Consider the following 19054-nt stretch of genomic DNA (forward strand, 5'->3'; position numbering starts at 1 on the left):
CATAAAAGATGGTTAATAAAGATTGTGCAAATTAAAAATACATTACAAATTAAATGTTTTCATCTTTGTGTAATCAACTCTTCACAGAACTCGGATCTATGTTTAAAATACTACCACTCTAGGACCTGAACTTGTGCCACCCATATGGCAGGCAAGCATTCTACCACAGAGCCACAATACTCATTTAAACTAATGATCTAATTGTAGAGTATTTAAAGGCACTCAGAAAACTTAAAAGTCAGTTTTCTTGAGAATTTATGAGAGAGAAGACTTGAAAGTTGCATGGGTCGCACCAATATTCAAAAAGGCAATAGGAGTAATCCACTAAATTCCAGGCCCATATCAGTAATGTTGATATGCAGCAGGATATTGGAACATACATTGTGTCTGAACATTTTGAATTACCTTGAAGAGAATGGTCCATTGATACATAGGTATCACGGATTTAGAAAACATCTTTCTAGTGAAATACAACTAGCTCTTTACTCACATGAAGTATTTTGTTCTATTGACAAGAGATTTCAAATTGATGCCATATTTCTAGATTTCCAGAACGCTTTTGACACCATACCTCACGAGCAGCAGATAATCAAATTGCTTGCTTATGTGATATCATCTCAGTTATGTGACTGGATTTGTGATTTCCTGTCAGAGATGTCACAGTTCATGGTAACTAACAGAAAGTCATAGAGTAAAACAGAAGTGACTTACGGCATTCTCAGAGATAGTTTTACAGGCCCTATGCTGTTCCTTACCTATATAAACAATTTGGGAGACAATCTGAGCAACCGTTATAGGTTGTTTTCATATGATGCTGTCGTTTATCATCCAGTGAAGTCATCAGAAGATTGAAACCTATTGGAAAAAAAAAATTTGGTGAGAGATCTGTATGGTGAGAAAATAATAAGAAGTGAGGTCAACCAAATGAGTGCTGAAAGGAATCCGTTAAAACTTCAGTTACACGATAAATCAGCCAAATCTAAAGGCTGTAAATTCAACTAAGTACTTAGGAATTAAAATTACAAACAACTTAAATTTGAAAGAACCCATGGAAAATGTTGTGGGGGAGGCAAACCAAAACTTCATTTTATTGGCAGAACACTCAAAAGATGCAGCAGATCTACTATAGAGACTGCCAACACTATGCTTGTCCATCCTCTTTTGGAGTACTGATGCATGGTGTAGGATTCTTACCAGATAGAATTAAAAGAGTACATCGAGAAAGGTCAAAGGAGGGCAGCATGTTTTGTATTATCAAGAAATAGGAGGAAGAGCATCATGTACATGATACAGGATTTGGTGTGGAACCTCGTTGTGGTGGGATCTTCTCACGTAATTTCAGTCCCAAACTTTCTCCTCTGAATGCAAAAATATTTTGTTGACACTGATATAAACAGGGAGAAATGATAATCATAATAAAATAATGGAAATCAGAGCGTGCATTGAAAGATATGTGTGTTTGTTTTTTCTGCTTGCTGTTCAAGAGTGGAATAATAGAGAATTAGTGTGTAGGTGATTCAGTGAATCCTTTACCAGGCACTCAAGTGCGATTTGGAGAGTAGATATGTAGATGTAAATGTAGAGTTGCATTGAACAGGTTGGTGATTGATATTTGAGTTCTGGACTTCATTGGAAACATTCCACGTGTGTCTGTGTATGTGCGGATGGATATGTGTGTGTGTGCGCGCGAGTGTATACCTGTCCTTTTTCCCCCCAAGGTAAGTCTTTCCACTCCTGGGATTGGAATGACTCCTTACCCTCTCCCTTAAAACCCACATCCTTTCGTCTTTCCCTCTCCTTCCCTCTTTCCTTCCCTCTTTCCTGATGAAGCAACAGTTTGTTGCGAAAGCTTGAATTTCGTGTGTATGTTTGCGTTTGTTTGTGTGTCTATCGACCTGCCAGCACTTTCGTTCGGTAAGTCACATCAAAATTTGGTTATTGTGTGGTCCCCTTGTAAGAAATAAAAATTAATTAGTTGGCAAGTGTAAGTTGCTGAAGAATATTTAAGCAAAACATGAAACTGCTTTCTTTAGGTGGTCAGCTAAAAATTGCACAGTTTTTAGAAGGTGATGATTTGCAAACTGAGACAGTGAATTAGTTTGACATGCCTCAGACCATATTTTACAACAATTTAAAAGGCAAAGATCATATATTTAGAGAATCCAAGCTGCTCAAATTTTTAACAGCAAGAAATATCATGTGGAGCAGATCAGATAAATTGTCGATAAAAATATTCCCACAGATAGACGTTGTTGAAAATAAATGTTCATAAAACTATTACTTTAGAGGGAACAGTGAAAATGTGTAAATTACAGACTAAAAGAACAGAAGAAGCTAACAAATTTCTTTTAAGAATGTGTATAATTGTACATAATTTTCTTTTAGATATTTAAATTGTTTTAAAAGATTCCATCCTTGTTCTGTTTGTCCTCTTTTCGCAAGTGAGAGTTGTAATTGGTGGAGGTAGAGGTTGATAAGGAAAACCTCAATAAGTTGGAGAAAGAACTTCTGAACATCTAGGTGAGGAACATCTATAAGCACAAAAGAACTCCTGTTTCCTTTAAGTCTTGTACTTAGACTGTATGTGAAGTTATTGGCCTTTCTTTTATTTGTTAGAATTAATGTTTCCAGAAAACATCTATTTATGTTCTATAGATGCCACTGATAATTTCCAGTTTGTGGTTATGGATTGCAACTGTTATAGGGCAAGTTCTTTGACTTTTTCAGCGAGCGTTTTGTGCCTTTTGTCAAGATCGTATTTGGGGTCTGGGGCGCCAAGGCTTCAAGTGCATCCAGTGCAAGCTCTTGGTGCACAAGAAATGCCACAAGCTGGTGCAGAAGCCCTGCAGCAGTGAGCAAGTTGAGCCCATTGTTAAGGAGGAGCACAATGGAGAAACCCCGACAATCAGTAAGACATGAAATTTTTCCACACATTTGAATCAAAATTTAATGCAGACAAAACTGTGATTATTAAGCTTTCAAGCATGATAAATTTCATGTTATCAGGTCGCAAGAATTTTTTTCATCACCACAAATGAGGAAAAGCAGGGGGATATTGATAATGTATCTTATTGTTTGTACGGTTCAGTATTTGTTTAAGCATCACCTAATACTTAAATCTGGTCAGTTAACAATTGATGTCTTATGGGAAAACCTGCTAGATAGGTAATTTTATAACATATCACCTGCTGATTCTTCAGAACGGATACTAGATATGAATCATTAAGGGGTAAATTATGTTCACTATTTTATTGTAGACCAAGTGCAGTACTATGAAAAACAAAATTATTTTTGTTTTATGGCAGTGAAATTACAGTGAAATTTCATTTCACAGGTACACCTACATCAGAGCTGTTACCAGATTTGAAAGAATTTCCAGAACCACCACTAGATCTTACATCAGACTCTGTCCCTGTTGAAGATCCAACAAAGAGTAAGTCTTCATATTAGTGAATGTGTAATTATTGGATTCATTTGAATACTATTAAGTAATCACTACAGTGGAAGAATAGCTATAGGAGTGTTTTGGTGCAGGTGGGCAGGCAGGCATGTGCGCGCCCCCGTTTTCTGTCATAAATGAGAGACATTTATTGCGTCTTTCCAATGTGAGGCATACTACACAGATATTTGGAAAACTCATTGTTAGTTTTTATAGATGTTTCAAAATGCATTATGGTAATTGATTTTCTGTAATCACAAAATGATACAGCACCTCTGAAAACAGGCACCTAAACAACCACAGCTTTCGGCCAACATATACAGGGTGTCCCAGGAGGAATGGTGCATATTCGAAGATGTGACAGGAACGATCATTTGAAGCAAGAAAGTCGAGTAAACATGGGCTGTAAAATGCAGACCTTCAACCTTACAAGCACTTGTTCAGTAGAAGAGATGCTTTTCATATAACTGAAGTTGACAGCCCTTAAGGTATGCACTTCAGGGCCCATGTTTACTGGACTTCTTGTCTTGTTGTGGTCCAGACTACTAGCTTTCAAAACACGAAAAGGAAAGGGCTTACAGTAGAAGAGATTCATTTCGGAGTTATCGAAGATGCAGAAGTGGACTTACGGTGTGAATTTCGGAGCCCTTGTTAACTAGATTTTCTTGCTTTGCGTGATCATTTCTGGCATGTCCCTGAATAACATTTTCTGACAGTTTACCACAACAAATTGCAGTAAAAGACATGATTTGGAGAGCTCTCTACTGCTGTTTAATCTTGCGTAGTCATTGAATGTGAGATGTCTAGGAAATCTGCTTTTTCAGATCGCTAGACAAAAATTCAAGCAAATCGTATTGATGGGTTTTATTACAAAAAAATTAAATGACAATACTTAACTTTGACTTGTACATAGAAGTGTTGCAAGCAAATGGCAACATACAAAATGATAAAACTACTTCAGTATAATAAATTCGTAAGTCGCTGCTGTACAAAACTCTAGTCTTCAAGCTGCTGTAGAACTGGACCATGACCAGTCGGGCACAGCGCTCATGTCCTCTTTGCATAGAGGCTGCTGCTGTTGCGTTGTCATCCTAGAGAGGAGTCGGTCAGTGTGCAATTGGCTGACGTCTTTTCGCAGCCCTCTCCGTTCTGTCTTTCCAGACTGGCATGCTGGTGCTTGACTTTATGCCATAACAACTGCAACTGCGTGCTTAATGTTCTCGGTATTTTCATTTCTAAATTTCAAACGTTTCATGTTTTGTGTGCTTAGACCCTGGTGTTCATGAATTCTCTTGAGGAAACAGCAATGTTGCCTTGACCTCAGGGATCACTCACTGTATTTGTCATATTAAGAAAATATGCATTTTAAGTGATATACCACACACAACCACTGAGCTGCATTTTATACTTTAGCCTGTTAAAACTGCATGTATACCCTTGCCTGTTTTTCTTCTTGGTTCATGTTTGAATCAGATCTGGGTGCACCAACTTACTTTACTTCCACCCTAACCATATGTTCCAGAATTTTACTTGATAAATTACACACTGTATTCATATTGCGTTGTTTTCAAAACCCGCAAAATAGAAAAACTCAGTAAACTTGTTCATAATACACTAAGAGAAACAAACTTGCTAATAATGGACATTACTCACAGTAAGCAAGCAAGTAAACTAAAGTAATGGTGTGTATTTTGCACACAGGTTATATTTTGTGCACTTTTCCTTCAAAGTGCACTCTGGCAGAACATTTGCAAACAAATTCAACTGTAGACAGAATAAACAATGGCAGAAAGGAAAAAAAAACCTGTCTAAAACACTATCAAAACAATAATACTAAATCTTGATTACTGACAATGAAAGCGTAATAGAGTTATACAGAAACAGGAATTTGATAGTGAAGTTTCACCAACTCTGTTCATTCCCTTTTGATGTAAGCAGTGGAATGTGAAAATAGTGTGCAGGTTGGCAGGACACCCTTAGACCGAAACACCAGGGCCTTCAGGATGCCCCTAAGGACTGTATTCCAAGGAAGCCATGCCCCCAAACTGGTGCTACATAGAGCGAAGTGGCATTCCAAGGCGCAGCCTGAAGACTAACTACTATGTGTTCAACAAGCATCGCTTGGTATCACATATTAATGGTTTCAAAAATGTTGAAATGTGTTATTTAAATCAACTTGGGGAGTATGTGAAATGCATTCTGATAGTTTCAATTCTGCAATACATTATTGAGAAATTTATTTTAATGTATATTTTAGGGTGGCTCCACCTCAGAGTCTTTAATTAAAAGCTGCACCTGTTTGAAAATTATGTTGTGTTCATCTTAATTACAGTTTGTTATGCACCCATCCATTTATGAATCCACACAAGAAATTTAGTGTTGTAATGAAACCATCATTTTAGTTACTTTTAAGAAGTGTTATGTAGTTAATCCCCCCCCCCCCCCCCCCTTGAATTTTATAATTTACTATAACCAGTGAGTTGGCACGTGAGAAATGTCAGCAGCTTTGTGCAAAGAGATTATTGGAGTAACTTACTAATTTGTGAATGCTGAGAGAATATAAGCTGATAAAAGTTTATCTGAGTAATGATAACACATCAGAAACGTGTGTCATTGTAGAACACAGAGTAACAAGTAAATTTTATGGACTTCTGTGCACTCTCTCTCTCTCTCTCTCTCTCTCTCTCTCTCTCTCTCTCTCTCTCTTACATGATTCTGATTGGCTAGCATTACTTTAATCAGTTTCTCTATTTTGTCTTGGCATTTTCTTTCTGTACTTACTTTTAAGCAGTGGAAATTTAAGATGGAAATTTTGAGACTGAGTTTAATCTTCTGATGTTATTGTTGGAATGACAATAACTTGCAGTTTTTTGAAAGCTACATAATTTGAGCATATTCAGTTTGCTTTCAATATGTAATAATCTTTGATGAGATTGCTGTTTTGTAATCACAGAATGAAGATTGTAGATAACAGAAATGCAGCAAGCAGAATAAAAGCATTTATTTAGCAGTTACCAGGAGTGGAACTCAGTCGTTCTTGTATTTGTATGTTATGTAGAATTTCTAGCTCACTCTGAGATACTTTGATTTCTTCACAATTTTTACTTCTTCCCAACCATATTCTATACCTCTCATATTAGCTTTTAGAGTAGAGGGAAGAAACGATGCTTCAAAAACTGGAAGTTCACTATTCTTTCTTTCTTTCTTTCTTTCTTTATGTTGTACTTCAGCTATGGTACAGTTTGAACATTTGAAGAAGTTTAGGTACATGTTTTGTTCTGACAAGGGGAGCCCAAGACATTAGGATTATGGATTTACTTCAAACTTTGTACACTTTTAGTAGTCCATTGGGACAAGATAATGTGCAAGTAGTAAGTAAATAAGTAAGTACGTAAGCAGTTTCAAGACCACCACAAGAGTAGTTTTGCACACTGAGTATGTGCCAGTGTGTTGCCGCTTTGAGAAGGCAATGGTCAAGAGGTTAGTGACAGACCTCCATAATTAGTAGATCACTGGATTGAGTCCTGCTCTTAATTTTTTTTTCCCATTTATGTTTCTCAACATTGGTCATATTGGTTCATATATGACATTTGAAAAGTAATATAATGAGAAAATACGTGTATTTATGTTAACTTCTATTCAATTTCCAGAGTTATTTGGCTGTTTACTAATTTTAAATATTACAACAAGTATTATATTTATAACTGCTGACAAGTAAAAGACAAAATGTCTGAAGTTTTCCAAAAAATCCATGACTGTTGTGATATACAAAATCCTCTCTACCTGCAGCCAATATGCGTGGAACTGCTTTGCACCTGGACACCTTGGCCTGCAGACACAGAAACAAGCCCCCTTCAGCAGCTGACTTGCGTAATGATGAGACCTTGCTAATGTAGCAAAGATGAATGTTGTATGTGTGAATTTTTTGAAAATCACGAAATATACATTTTTACTGCAAAAATGCACGTGACTCAAGGTTCTCAGGGTTCATTGACTACTGCAGTTGGTGAATGTTGTAAAGATCCAATGCATAATGCTGCTGCAAAACATCTCTGACACTAACCACTTGATCACCACCATCTTGTGCTCAAGTGTCAGTCCACTGGTACATCCTCTCCACTCAAAACTTCCCTTACGATTTTCTTCAAATTGCCTAAGTAGTATGTCTTACTACTTGCACATTACGTTGTCCTAATGGACTAATAAAAGTGTACAAAGTTTCAAGTAAATCCCTGATCTGAACATGATGGCCTCTCCTTATGAGTCTTCAGACTATGGTTTTTCCAGTGTGATGCATTAATTTGAAAACTTTTGTATACATGCTTGATTACATGTCCAGTTCCATGATTTAATTAACTATTATGTGTTTTGCAGCTGATGAGGAGTCTCTGGAGCCAGGATCACAACGACAGTACTCCCTTAATGATTTCGAGCTGATTCGTGTTATTGGTCGTGGGAGCTACGCTAAAGTTCTTATGGTTGAACTGAAGAAGACACGTCGTATATATGCCATGAAGGTTATTAAGAAGGCACTCGTCACTGATGATGAGGTATGCAGTGCTCAAGGTGTTCACATGCAACTGAACTCTGTCTTCCTGTAACATCACAGTCTTTTATTCCAGTGTATGTGTGAGAGGTAAAACCAACAGTGAAAATGACATAGGCAGACACTCACCTATAGAAGACGGATGTGTGGCACATAGACTTATGTAACAGAAAAAGTACACACATTCTCAAACAAAATCACACCGATACCACACAGCTGCAGTGACAGATTAATGATTATTGAGAGCAAATGCTTGTTGTCAACTTTTTGACCAAAGCTCTGACGCCAGCAGAGGTCTTAGTACTTTCCAAAGGTCTCGCCTTTAGCCCAAAGCTCAAGTTTAACCATGCTGGACTTGTAAAGGACATTCTTTTCTTCACTCATCTCTGCAGTGGAAACATTTCTGTGCCCCACACTCCACTGATAACAACCAACCAAAACCCCACATAGAACCTTCTTTGAAACAGTTCCAACCTTCCTCCAACCATTATGCTCCTCCTCTTCCACCCAGTTACAAGAATTCCTCACTTCTAATCTGTCCTCACCTTCCTTCCCTGAACTCCATCCTAGTGAGTGCAACATCTCTCCTATGGAACAAATAGCTATCCATAATGTGGAAACTGATCCAGAACTTATCATCCTTCCGACAGACAAAGGCTCCAGGGCTGTGGTCAAAAATCGCAGTAACTTGGTGGCTGAGGATCCCTGCCAACTTACTCACACCTCTGCATACAAATGTTACAACTATGATTCCATTCCAGAAGTCCGACAGGGCCTCCAGCAGCTCCTCAAGGCCTTAGGTCCATCTCCTCCATCACACCATCAATCCTCCATAAACTACCTTTTACCACTTCCAAACTCCACAAACACAACCCCTACAGATCTTCCTACTGGCCGTTCAGTTGTGGCTGGAAACAATGCTTCCACAAAATGAACGTCTGCTTTTGTTACAAACACCTCCAAACAATAGTGCATAACCTCCCATCCTACATTGAAGGCACTGCTCACTTCCTTCACTCTCTTTTCACAGTTCCTGTCCCTTTACCACCAGACTCCTTGTTCATCACTCTGGTTGTGACGTCCTTGATCAGCAGCATCCTCCAGCCCTGCTGCATTGTGACCATGGAACACTAACTTTCCCAGCATCTGCCTGATACCAAACCCACACCATCTTTCATAATTCCCATGACCAACCACATGCTGACCTACAGTTATTTCACTTTTCAAGGCCCAATCTATAAATAATTCTGTGGTACTCTCATGAGTCCTTGCATGACACCATTCTATGCTGACTTACATTTGGACCATCTGGTGGAATCCCTCCTATCCAGTCAACACCTGAAACCCCTTGTCTGCTTCAGATTCATTAATGAGATTGTCATAATCTGGATACATGGCAAAGACAACCTGTCTTTTTGCATCCATAACCTCAACACCTATTCCCAAGTGTGTCTCAACTAGTTCTACTGAATTCAACGAGCCACCTTCCCACACGTCAGTCTCCACCTCTCATATGGTTCCATAAATACATCTCTTCGTATCAAGCTCACCAACCACCAACAGCACGACTGCTTCGAAAACTGTCACCTGTTCCATGTGCAAAATGTCACATGCTTTATGCCTTCCATCAGTGGTAGGAATTACATTTGTAGAGTTTTTTAATAAAATATCAAGTAATAATTCAGTGGTTAATATTGGCCTGAGAACATAATTTATTCTCCTTCTAATGGCCATACTAAGATAGAAAGTATTAAACACTACTGTGACATATTGTGTGATAATAGTGGAAAATAGTAAATCTGATGTGTTTAATAATTTATTATTTTTACTTATCAAATACTAATATCATTTGAAGTTGTTTTTGCAGAAGCATACCAAATCACTACTCCTTCCATGTCCAATAATGTGCTGCATTCTCCCACGACTTTTCCTCCCTGGCCTCTCCATGTGCATATAAAAAAAAAGTAAGTATATATGTATGTCTGCCTCCCCCCTCCCCATCTCCCTCTCCCCCTACCGAACAAGGACGAAGTGGCGCAGGGGTTAGCACACTGGACTCGCATTTGGGAGGACGATGGTTCGAACCCATGTCCAGTCATCCTGATTTAGGTTTTCCGCGGTTTCCCTAAATCGCTTCAGGAAAATGCCGGAATGGTTCCTTTGAAGGGCATGGCCATATTCCTTCCCCACCCTTCCCTAATCTGATGGAACTGATGACCTTGCTATTTGCTCCCGTCCCCCAAACCAACCAACCAACCAACCACCCAACCAGTCTATCCCCCTTTCTGCCTTATTTAGTCTTTCTGGCAGAACTCCTTTCATCCTGTTGTTCAGCTGATGAGACATCTATCTATTCACTTTTGCCTCGCACTACCTCACTACCCCCTCCTTGTCTGTGTCCTTCCCTACTCACTCCCCTCATCCATCAGACCAGGCAACTGCTCTCAGTAATCAGTAATCATTGTTGCAGCTAGTGCAGTAGTGTGCATTTTGGTGTTTTTGTGGTCATGTGTGTGAATTTCGGTAATTTCCACTAGAGAAAGATCTAGAGCTCAAAAGCTAGTGAACACTGTTTTCTTTTACACACGTCTGTGTGCCACACGTGAGTCCGCTTTAGGTGAATGGTTCCTTTCCCTTACTTTACATATTGTTCCATCCAAGAATTTCCATGTTTGCTCTCTACAGCTATACTTCTTGTCACTTGTAAGTTATGCATTATATGTTAATGGCCATGTTCTACTTAGTAAGAGGATGATAATGAAAGTACGAACTTAGTCTTGCATCTCTCTTTACTTGAAGACTTAAAATCTTTTTTGCAGGATATTGACTGGGTGCAAACAGAGAAGCATGTGTTTGAAACAGCATCAAACCATCCCTTCTTGGTAGGCCTGCACTCGTGTTTCCAAACACCGAGTCGGTTGTTTTTTGTTATTGAGTTTGTACGTGGAGGTGACCTGATGTTCCACATGCAGAGGCAACGTCGCCTTCCAGAAGAACATGCTCGTTTCTATGCAGCAGAGATCAGTCTTGCTCTCAACTTCCTGCATGATAAAGGTAATGCACATTATAGACTTCACATTTTTGACTTAGCTAACATGTGGCATATCGACACCAACTGGTAATGTTGTTCAATTTCGTTGGTGATAATTATGATGCCTTTCCGTTTTCCAGTTTACTTTCTTTATAAAACTTTAGCAATCTGACTGACAAATCTTGCACTGTGTTGATCACACAAAATTTGAGAGGGTTGTTAAAAAATGAGAATTTTTGTTTTTGGAAAGAATTTTATTTATTCATCTACATCAGCAAGGTGGCGCAGTGGTTAGACACTGGACTCGCATTCGGGAGGACGACGGTTCAATCCCGTCTCCAGCCATCCTGATTTAGGTTTTCCGTGATTTCCCTAAATCGTTTCAGGCAAATGCCGGGATGGTTCCTTTGAAAGGGCACGGCCGATTTCCTTCCCAATCCTTCCCTAACCCGAGCTTGCGCTCCATCTCTAATGACCTCGTTGTCGACGGGACGTTAAACACTAACCACCACCACCATCTACATCAATATTATACCCATTAAAAGAGTTCCTATTATTTTTTATACACATGTAGCTGAGCATTGTCCAATCCCTGGAATACTTCTGAGGCCCAGATTTAGGAATAGCTTTTAGGTGTCACAACCAAGCCTTTTTAGTCTCATGTATGCATATAAAATGTTGACTCTTTAAGTTTTCTTTCTTTTTGCCAACAAAAAAGTCACATATGGCTATGTCTGGCAACTGTGGGGGGCTGGGGCGTCATTACAGTATTGCTTTTGGCCAAAAATTAATGAATAAGTGATTGAGTTTGAGCAGATGTATTATCATGGTGCAAAAATTTGAATCATTTTGCTACAAACCTGGGCATTCATCCACCCTCTAGATTGCTTGACAAGGATGTGTATCTGTATCTTCATTTAAATTCCCTGGCAAATTAAAACTATGTGCCGGACCAGGAATCGAACCCGGCAGCTTTGCCTTTTGCAGGCAAGTGGTGTACTGACTGAGCTACCCAATCATGATTCAAAACCTGTCCTCACAGCTTTACTTCTGCCAGTTTCTCATCTTGTACTTTCTAAACTTAATGAAGATTTTCTGTGAACTTTGCAGGTCTAGCTGTCCTGGAAGTAAGGATATTGCTCATACACGTGGCTTAACCACAACCTGGGCATGTTTCCAGGATGAATATGGGATGATATGAAACTTCCTGGCAGATTAAAAGCATTTGCTGGACCAGAATCCAGTTGTTTCTTCAACCTTGTGGCAAGAACTCAGGTCACTGAAGATCACAGTGACAATAACATTCACAGTTGATCACATTTATTGAGGTTTTTTCACTTTTGACAATCCAGAATGCTCCCTATAATGCTAATGAGCTCTGCTCACTGTGAAAATTATGACAAAGTTACAGTTTACTTTCTGCTTTCTAGGGGATGAAACAACCACTCAGTTCTTGGCCAATCTTAACATTGTATCATGATTTGTTTAACGTAAGTAGGTGGTTGGGTCAAATAAAAATCATAGTTTAAAGACAAACTTTACTTTGTTCTATTTTGAGTCCACATGCCAGCACTGCTCCAACAGAAAAGACCCCAACAACATGTTGTTGGGCCCCTGACCACTTGTTTGCTTCTGTCACATTCCTGACATGCAAAATCATCTCCTCGAAAATAACAATAATTTTCACAAGTTTCACGCATTATGATATTGTAAGACATTATTAAATGATTATTTTACAGTTGTTAATGAAATTTAATTATTTCATTTTATTCCTATGGAAAATTCATCATAACATTGGCACATGGATACAGTTATGTTCATATACCCATGTGGTGCATGAATACCGTGCCAAAGAGTACAGATTTCTGGTGAAACAACTGACATGTGCAAATAATATCTTTGAGTCATTTTCACAGCATCTCTAGGATGCCATCTGTCACTGGCCACCAATGTTATCATGACATTCCATTCCATTGGAGGAGTTAGTCTTAGTTTCTGCTTCATACACATAGTCATCATCTGTTATAGCATGTTTCAGTAGTTTGACATCTTGTTGACTTCATCTGACAACTCCTGAGCAACATAAATTTGCTGTTGTTTTTGTTAAATTCAAAACTTTGGAACAAATTTTGGTGCTGCACATTTCTGAAAGAATTTCGTGAATAAGTCAGTTCATGTACTAACAGAATCAGTAAATTCTCCGATTGTGATCGGTGATCATTCATATTTGCTTGTTTCACTTTTTCCATGATTTCATCAGTTGATGATGTGCTAGAGCATGCATGGTGATCATTTTTAACACCTTCATGACATTCTTGAAACACTTATACCACTCAAAAATTCTTCTTTTGCTCACAACATATTCACCAAAATCTGCATTTTATTGCAATCCCATCGCAAAATATAGTTTAAATTCTCTTACCCACTTTTGTATAAAAACACAATCACTACCAAAACATATAATTCTTTTGACAGCAGACTGACTAAACATCCAATATGGTCAACACTGCACTGAAACTTTTTAAACATGTTTAGAAACACAACAAAGAAAAAAATCATGTGAATTGTAACTTATGTATAGACTAATTATTTAATTAGTTTATACTTGAGGCAGTTGCCAGATTTTTTCAAGTTTAGGAGCTGATGAGATTCAGGTATAGGAGCATTGAGAGAAATCACAAAGAAATTCATGTATTATCTAAGAGATGCAACAAGACTACGGAATGTGTTGCATAAAAGTTGTCAGCTAACACTTAAATAGTAGCTGCTATCTATGCTAGTGTGTGAGGAATGCATTATCATTTTAACAGAGAATCATTGTTTGACCCAAATACCACCATACATAAAACTACTTCATTCCTGCTGACTATTTCATCTTTGCTCTTCCAGAAATGGCTAATAATTGAGAAAATTAACGACAGTGAACTGTCAGCATATTGTTTACAGTGCTCTTGGGAATGCTACCAGATGGTTATACCACTCCCAAGTGATATTTTAAGAGGAAAACTGCTAGCCAATATGAATGCAGGGTGTCCAGCACAGGTGCCCTGATTTCAAAATTAAATAACTTGAGAACTAAGATTGATAGATGATTGCAACAAATGGTATGTTTATTGGAAAAGCTGTAAAAATTTTATACAAATGGCTTGAAACACTTTGAAAAGTCACTAACAGCTGGCATTGTAATCACAGTATGTAGTGCCTATAGGCCAAATAGTGCACCACAGCTCGGAACGATCAGTTCTACTGTTGAAATATGAAAGGAGGTTAGCGTACTGAGCCAAGAAGTTGAAATCGTGTATTCCATTGAACAGTGTGTTTTTCTGGTATTGGAATACCATAGGTTAGAACGCAATCCTTTGGCAACAAGGCATAGTTTTCAAACATGATTTAATGTTACAAAAGGAACTGATGTGAAAACCATTTGCAAATTCTTCACCATATCTTAGTTTTTGAGATATTTAATTTCAAAGTGAGGGGTTCTGTTGCTGGACATCCTTTACCTGTGATGTCACACAGGCAATAAGGTAAGTGCCAGGGCATATGCATTCAATAGACATCACCTAATCTGTTATCAAAGACAAGTCCAATCATTATTACCGTAATAGTAGGAATTGTTAAGTAGATGCCCTCAAGTGTTTGTAAGACCATTCATTAATATTAATAGTGTGTTAGATCCCATGTGAAGAGGGTGAAAAAAAAAAAAAAAAAGGCCATTCTCTCTTATGTCGGCTACATAGGTGCTGTAAGTTATTTATAGCCTTCAAAATTCTCTGCCTCTCATTTAAAGTACATAATCTAAATATCAGTGTTGTAATAAACTGTGAAGCAAAATAGCCAATAAAGAGACAACACGCTTCTCGTATAAATTTTGTAAGACATACTAACTATGGGTAATAAGTAACATTAGCATATTATACAGGTTGATTGTAATTTAACTATCACTACTTGGGAGAGCTCTAATTAAATACAAGTGATCTTAGGGCAGTGAAACTTTATGAAAACATTTGTAAGGGCACGTGGAAGAGCAGTAGTGAATAAACCATTGAAAGACACACATTTTAATTTCCACATGAGAGGGTAACACCATTTGTTAATTGAACTCCATGTTTATGCTCCACGTTGCAAACATTTTTCACTGTGATGACTGAATGCGTTCACAACTGCTGGGAACTGCACTAGAGATACAATTTCACAATTGTTTGCAGCACATTTTGAACAATGGACCACCAAACATTCAGCTGTCACGACACAGCTCGTGCACTGCTTGAATATCCCACGTTGCATTCAGAATTTTCAGCCAGGCCAACAGTAACGTCTTCAACAGTCTGTGGCACAATTGGCCGTCTGCCTCTCCCAGAAGCAATTCTCAAATTACTAGTTAATTCAGACTTGCGAATCTTGTTCTTCAACCGTGGTGCAGAAAGAGGAGCAACACTATTGTTGTTGTTTTGATAAAACAGCTTTACAAGTAAATCCCTGTACCCTTTGTCCAGACGGTATTGACTGTTTGCAACTGTAATGCACACTGAAGCTTGTGTTTCAACACTATGTCACTATACCAGCAGTGGTGCTTAATAGTAAGTCATGATGCTGACACTACTAACAACACAAATTGTGCAGCAAACAGTCTGAACGTCATTCATAGAGTGAGTGGCTCAAGTAACAAAAGTTTATTTATTACCATCCTGAACATAGTCACATCAGCAATGTTGCATCTTTTTGCCAAGAGACTGTGTAATTGTTTCTCACTCTTAATTTTACATCTCATTTTTGTGTTGTTTGTTTCAAACTTGTAGCTTGAAGAATTGTATGCAGATGCTAACTTTCATATTTAAGAAACAAAATATAGCATTTTATTTTATAAATCTGGGCAGTAAAAATGTTTTGATTTCTCTTTCAACTTGTGTGTTTACAGGCATAATTTATCGTGATCTGAAACTTGATAATGTGCTCCTTGATCACGAAGGCCATATCAAATTGACTGATTATGGTATGTGCAAGGAAGGTATCAGACCTGGTGATACCACTTCAACATTCTGTGGAACACCAAATTACATCGCTCCAGAAATCCTCCGTGGAGAGGATTATGGCTTCAGGTATCAAGCAATCATAGATTCAAAAATGACGCCCCCCCTCCCCCTCCCCTCCCCCTCCCCCTCCCCTTCCCCCTCCCCCTCCCCCTCCCTCTCCCTGTGTGTGTTGTGTGTGTGTGTGTGTGTGTGTGAGAGAGAGAGAGAGAGAGAGAGAGAGAGACTGATGCAATTGTTCTTTCTTAGATGAGAGATTTTCTTTTCTTTTTACAAAATTCTTTTTCTGTTACTGATCCAGTTGATGGCAGTCTCTCATAAATCATCAGTAGCATTCTTCTTGTTCTATCATTGACTACTTCTGATTATAGATAAGTAGGTTTTACTGTGGGCTCAAAATCAGTATGTTATACTTCAATAACGTTCTGTTCACAAATATAAAATTTATCTTATTTAATACACATAGTATTTACTGATCCTATAAATGATTGATTGTTATGTAAAATGACAGATTTGAGATCACTCCGATCAGATCATGTACACCATACATCCAAAAACTCCTGAGACTTATTTTATTCTTGGTGTGGAAGTTGTGTTACCACATTGACTATGGTGGCAGCTTGAATTAACCACTGTAAACAACAAATGTGTATTTGAGCAGCCACTTCTGAGCAGGTAGCATTAAGGGCCATACTGCTCTGGGATGCCATGGCAGCTCTGCTGACGGTGCTCTGGTCTGGAAGTACAAGACGCCAGCATCTACATCTACATCTACATCCATACTCCGCAAGCCCCCTGACGGTGTGTGGCGGAGGGTATCTTGAGTACCTCTATCGGTTCTCCCTTCTATTCCAGTCTCGTATTGTTCATGGAAAGAAAGATTGTCGGTATGCCTCTGTGTGGGCTCTAATCTCTCTGATTTTATCCTCATGGTCTCTTCACGAGATATACGTAGGAGGGAGCAATATACTGCTTTACTCCTCGGTGAAGGTATGTTCTCGAAACTTTAACAAAAGCATGTACCGAGCTACTGAGCGTCCCTCCTGCAGAGTCTTCCACTGGAGTTTATCTATCATCTCCGTAACTCTTTCGCTATTACTAAATGATCCTGTAACGAAGTGCGCTGCTCTCCATTGGATCTTCTCTCTCTTCTATCAACCCTATCTAGTACGGATCCCACACTGCTGAGCAGTATTCAAGCAGTGGGTGAACAAGGGTGCTGTAACCTACTTCCTTTGTTTTCGGATTGCATTTCCTTAGGATTCTTCCAATGAATCTGTCTGGCATCTGCTTTACCGACGATTAATTTTATATGATCATTCGATTTTAAATCTCTCCTAATGCATACTCCCAGATAATTATTTATGGAATTAACTGCTTCCAATTGCTGACCTGCTATATTGTAGCTAAATGATAAGGGATCTTTCTTTCTATGTATTCGCAGCACATTACACTTTTCTACATTGAGATTCAATTGCCATTCCCTGCCTCCGTGAACTTCTGATGTCATCCACATGGTCATTTATATATATTGTGAATAGCAACGGTCCTATGACACACCCCTGCAGCACACCTGAAATCACTCTTACTTCAGAAGACTTCTCTCCATTGAGAATGACTTGCTGCGTTCTGTTATCTAGGAACTCTTCAATCCAATCACACGATTGGTCTGATAGTTCATATGCACTTACTTTGTTCATTAAACGACTGTGGGGAACTGTATCAAACGCCTTGCGCAAGTCAAGAAACATGGCATTTACCTGGGAACCCATTTCTATGGCCCTCTGAGTCTCGTGGACGAATAGCGCTAGCTGGGTTTCACACGATCGTCTTTTTCAAAACCCATGCTGATTCCTACAGAGTAGATTTTAGTCTCCAGAAAAGTCACTATACTCGAAGATAATACATGTTCCAAAATTCTACAACTGATCAACATTAGAGATATAGGTCTATAGTTCTGCACATCTGTTCGACATCCCTTCTTGAAAATGGGGATGACCTGTGCCCTTTTCCAATCCTTTGGAACGCTATGCTCTTCTAGAGACCTACGGTACACCGCTGCAAGAAGGGGGCAAGTTCCTTCGCATACTCTGTGTAAAATCGAACTGGTATCCCATCAGGTCCAGCGGCCTTTCCTCTTTGAGCAATTTTAATTGTTTCTCTATCCCTCTGTCGTCTATTTCGATATCTACCATTTTGCCATCTGTGCGACAATCTAGAGAGGGAACTACTGTGCAGTCTTCCTCTGTGAAACAGCTTTGAAAAAAGACATTTAGTATTTCGGCCTTTAGTCTGTCATCCTCTGTTTCAGTACCATTTTGGTCACAGAGTGTCTGGACATTTTGTTTTGATCCGGCTACCGCTTTGACACAACACCAAAATTTCTTAGGATTTTCTGCCAAGTCAATATGTAGAATTTTACTTTCGAATTCATTGAACGCCTCTCGCATAGCCCTCCTCACACTACATTTCGCTTCGCGTAATTTTTGTTTGTCTGCAAGGCTTTGGCTATATTTATGTTTGCTGTGAAGTTCCCTTTGCTTCCACAGCAGTTTTCTAACTCGGTTGTTGTACCATGGTGGCTCTTTTCCATCTCTTACGATCTTGCTTGGCACATACTCATCTAACGCATATTGTACGATGGTTTTGAACTTTGTCCACTGATCCTCAACACTATCTGTACTTCAGACAAAACTTTTGTGTTGAGCAGTCAGGTACTCTGAAATCTGCTTTTTGTCACTTTTGCTAAACAGAAAAATCTTCCTACCATTTTAATATCTCTATGTACAGCTGAAATCATCAATGCAGTAACTGCTTTATGATCGCTGTTTCCCTGTTCTGCGTTGACTGTTTCAAATAGTTCGGGTCTGTTTGTCACCAGAAGGTCTAATATGTTATCGCCATGAGTCGGTTCTCTGTTTAACTGCTCAAGGTAATTTTCAGATAAAGCATGGTTAGCACACTGGACTCGCATTCGGGAGGACGACGGTTCAATCCCGCGTCCGGCC

General features: G+C 38.8%; 1 protein-coding gene across 5 annotated transcripts in view; it reads left to right on the top strand.

Moving 5' to 3' along the window:
* LOC126236165 (atypical protein kinase C) overlaps window positions 1–19054 on the top strand; it is a 782990-nt gene that overhangs the window by 570171 nt on the left and 193765 nt on the right. For all 5 annotated transcript variants that reach the window (XM_049945254.1, XM_049945253.1, XM_049945255.1 and 2 more), the window contains 5 exons: window positions 2728–2908; window positions 3335–3433; window positions 7814–7989; window positions 10805–11039; window positions 15935–16115. In XM_049945254.1, coding sequence (XP_049801211.1) covers window positions 2728–2908; window positions 3335–3433; window positions 7814–7989; window positions 10805–11039; window positions 15935–16115 — 872 coding nt within the window. The remainder of the gene's footprint in view (window positions 1–2727; window positions 2909–3334; window positions 3434–7813; window positions 7990–10804; window positions 11040–15934; window positions 16116–19054) is intronic.

The sequence above is a fragment of the Schistocerca nitens genome, chromosome 2, assembly GCF_023898315.1.
Source record: "Schistocerca nitens isolate TAMUIC-IGC-003100 chromosome 2, iqSchNite1.1, whole genome shotgun sequence".
NCBI lineage: Eukaryota > Metazoa > Arthropoda > Insecta > Orthoptera > Acrididae > Schistocerca > Schistocerca nitens.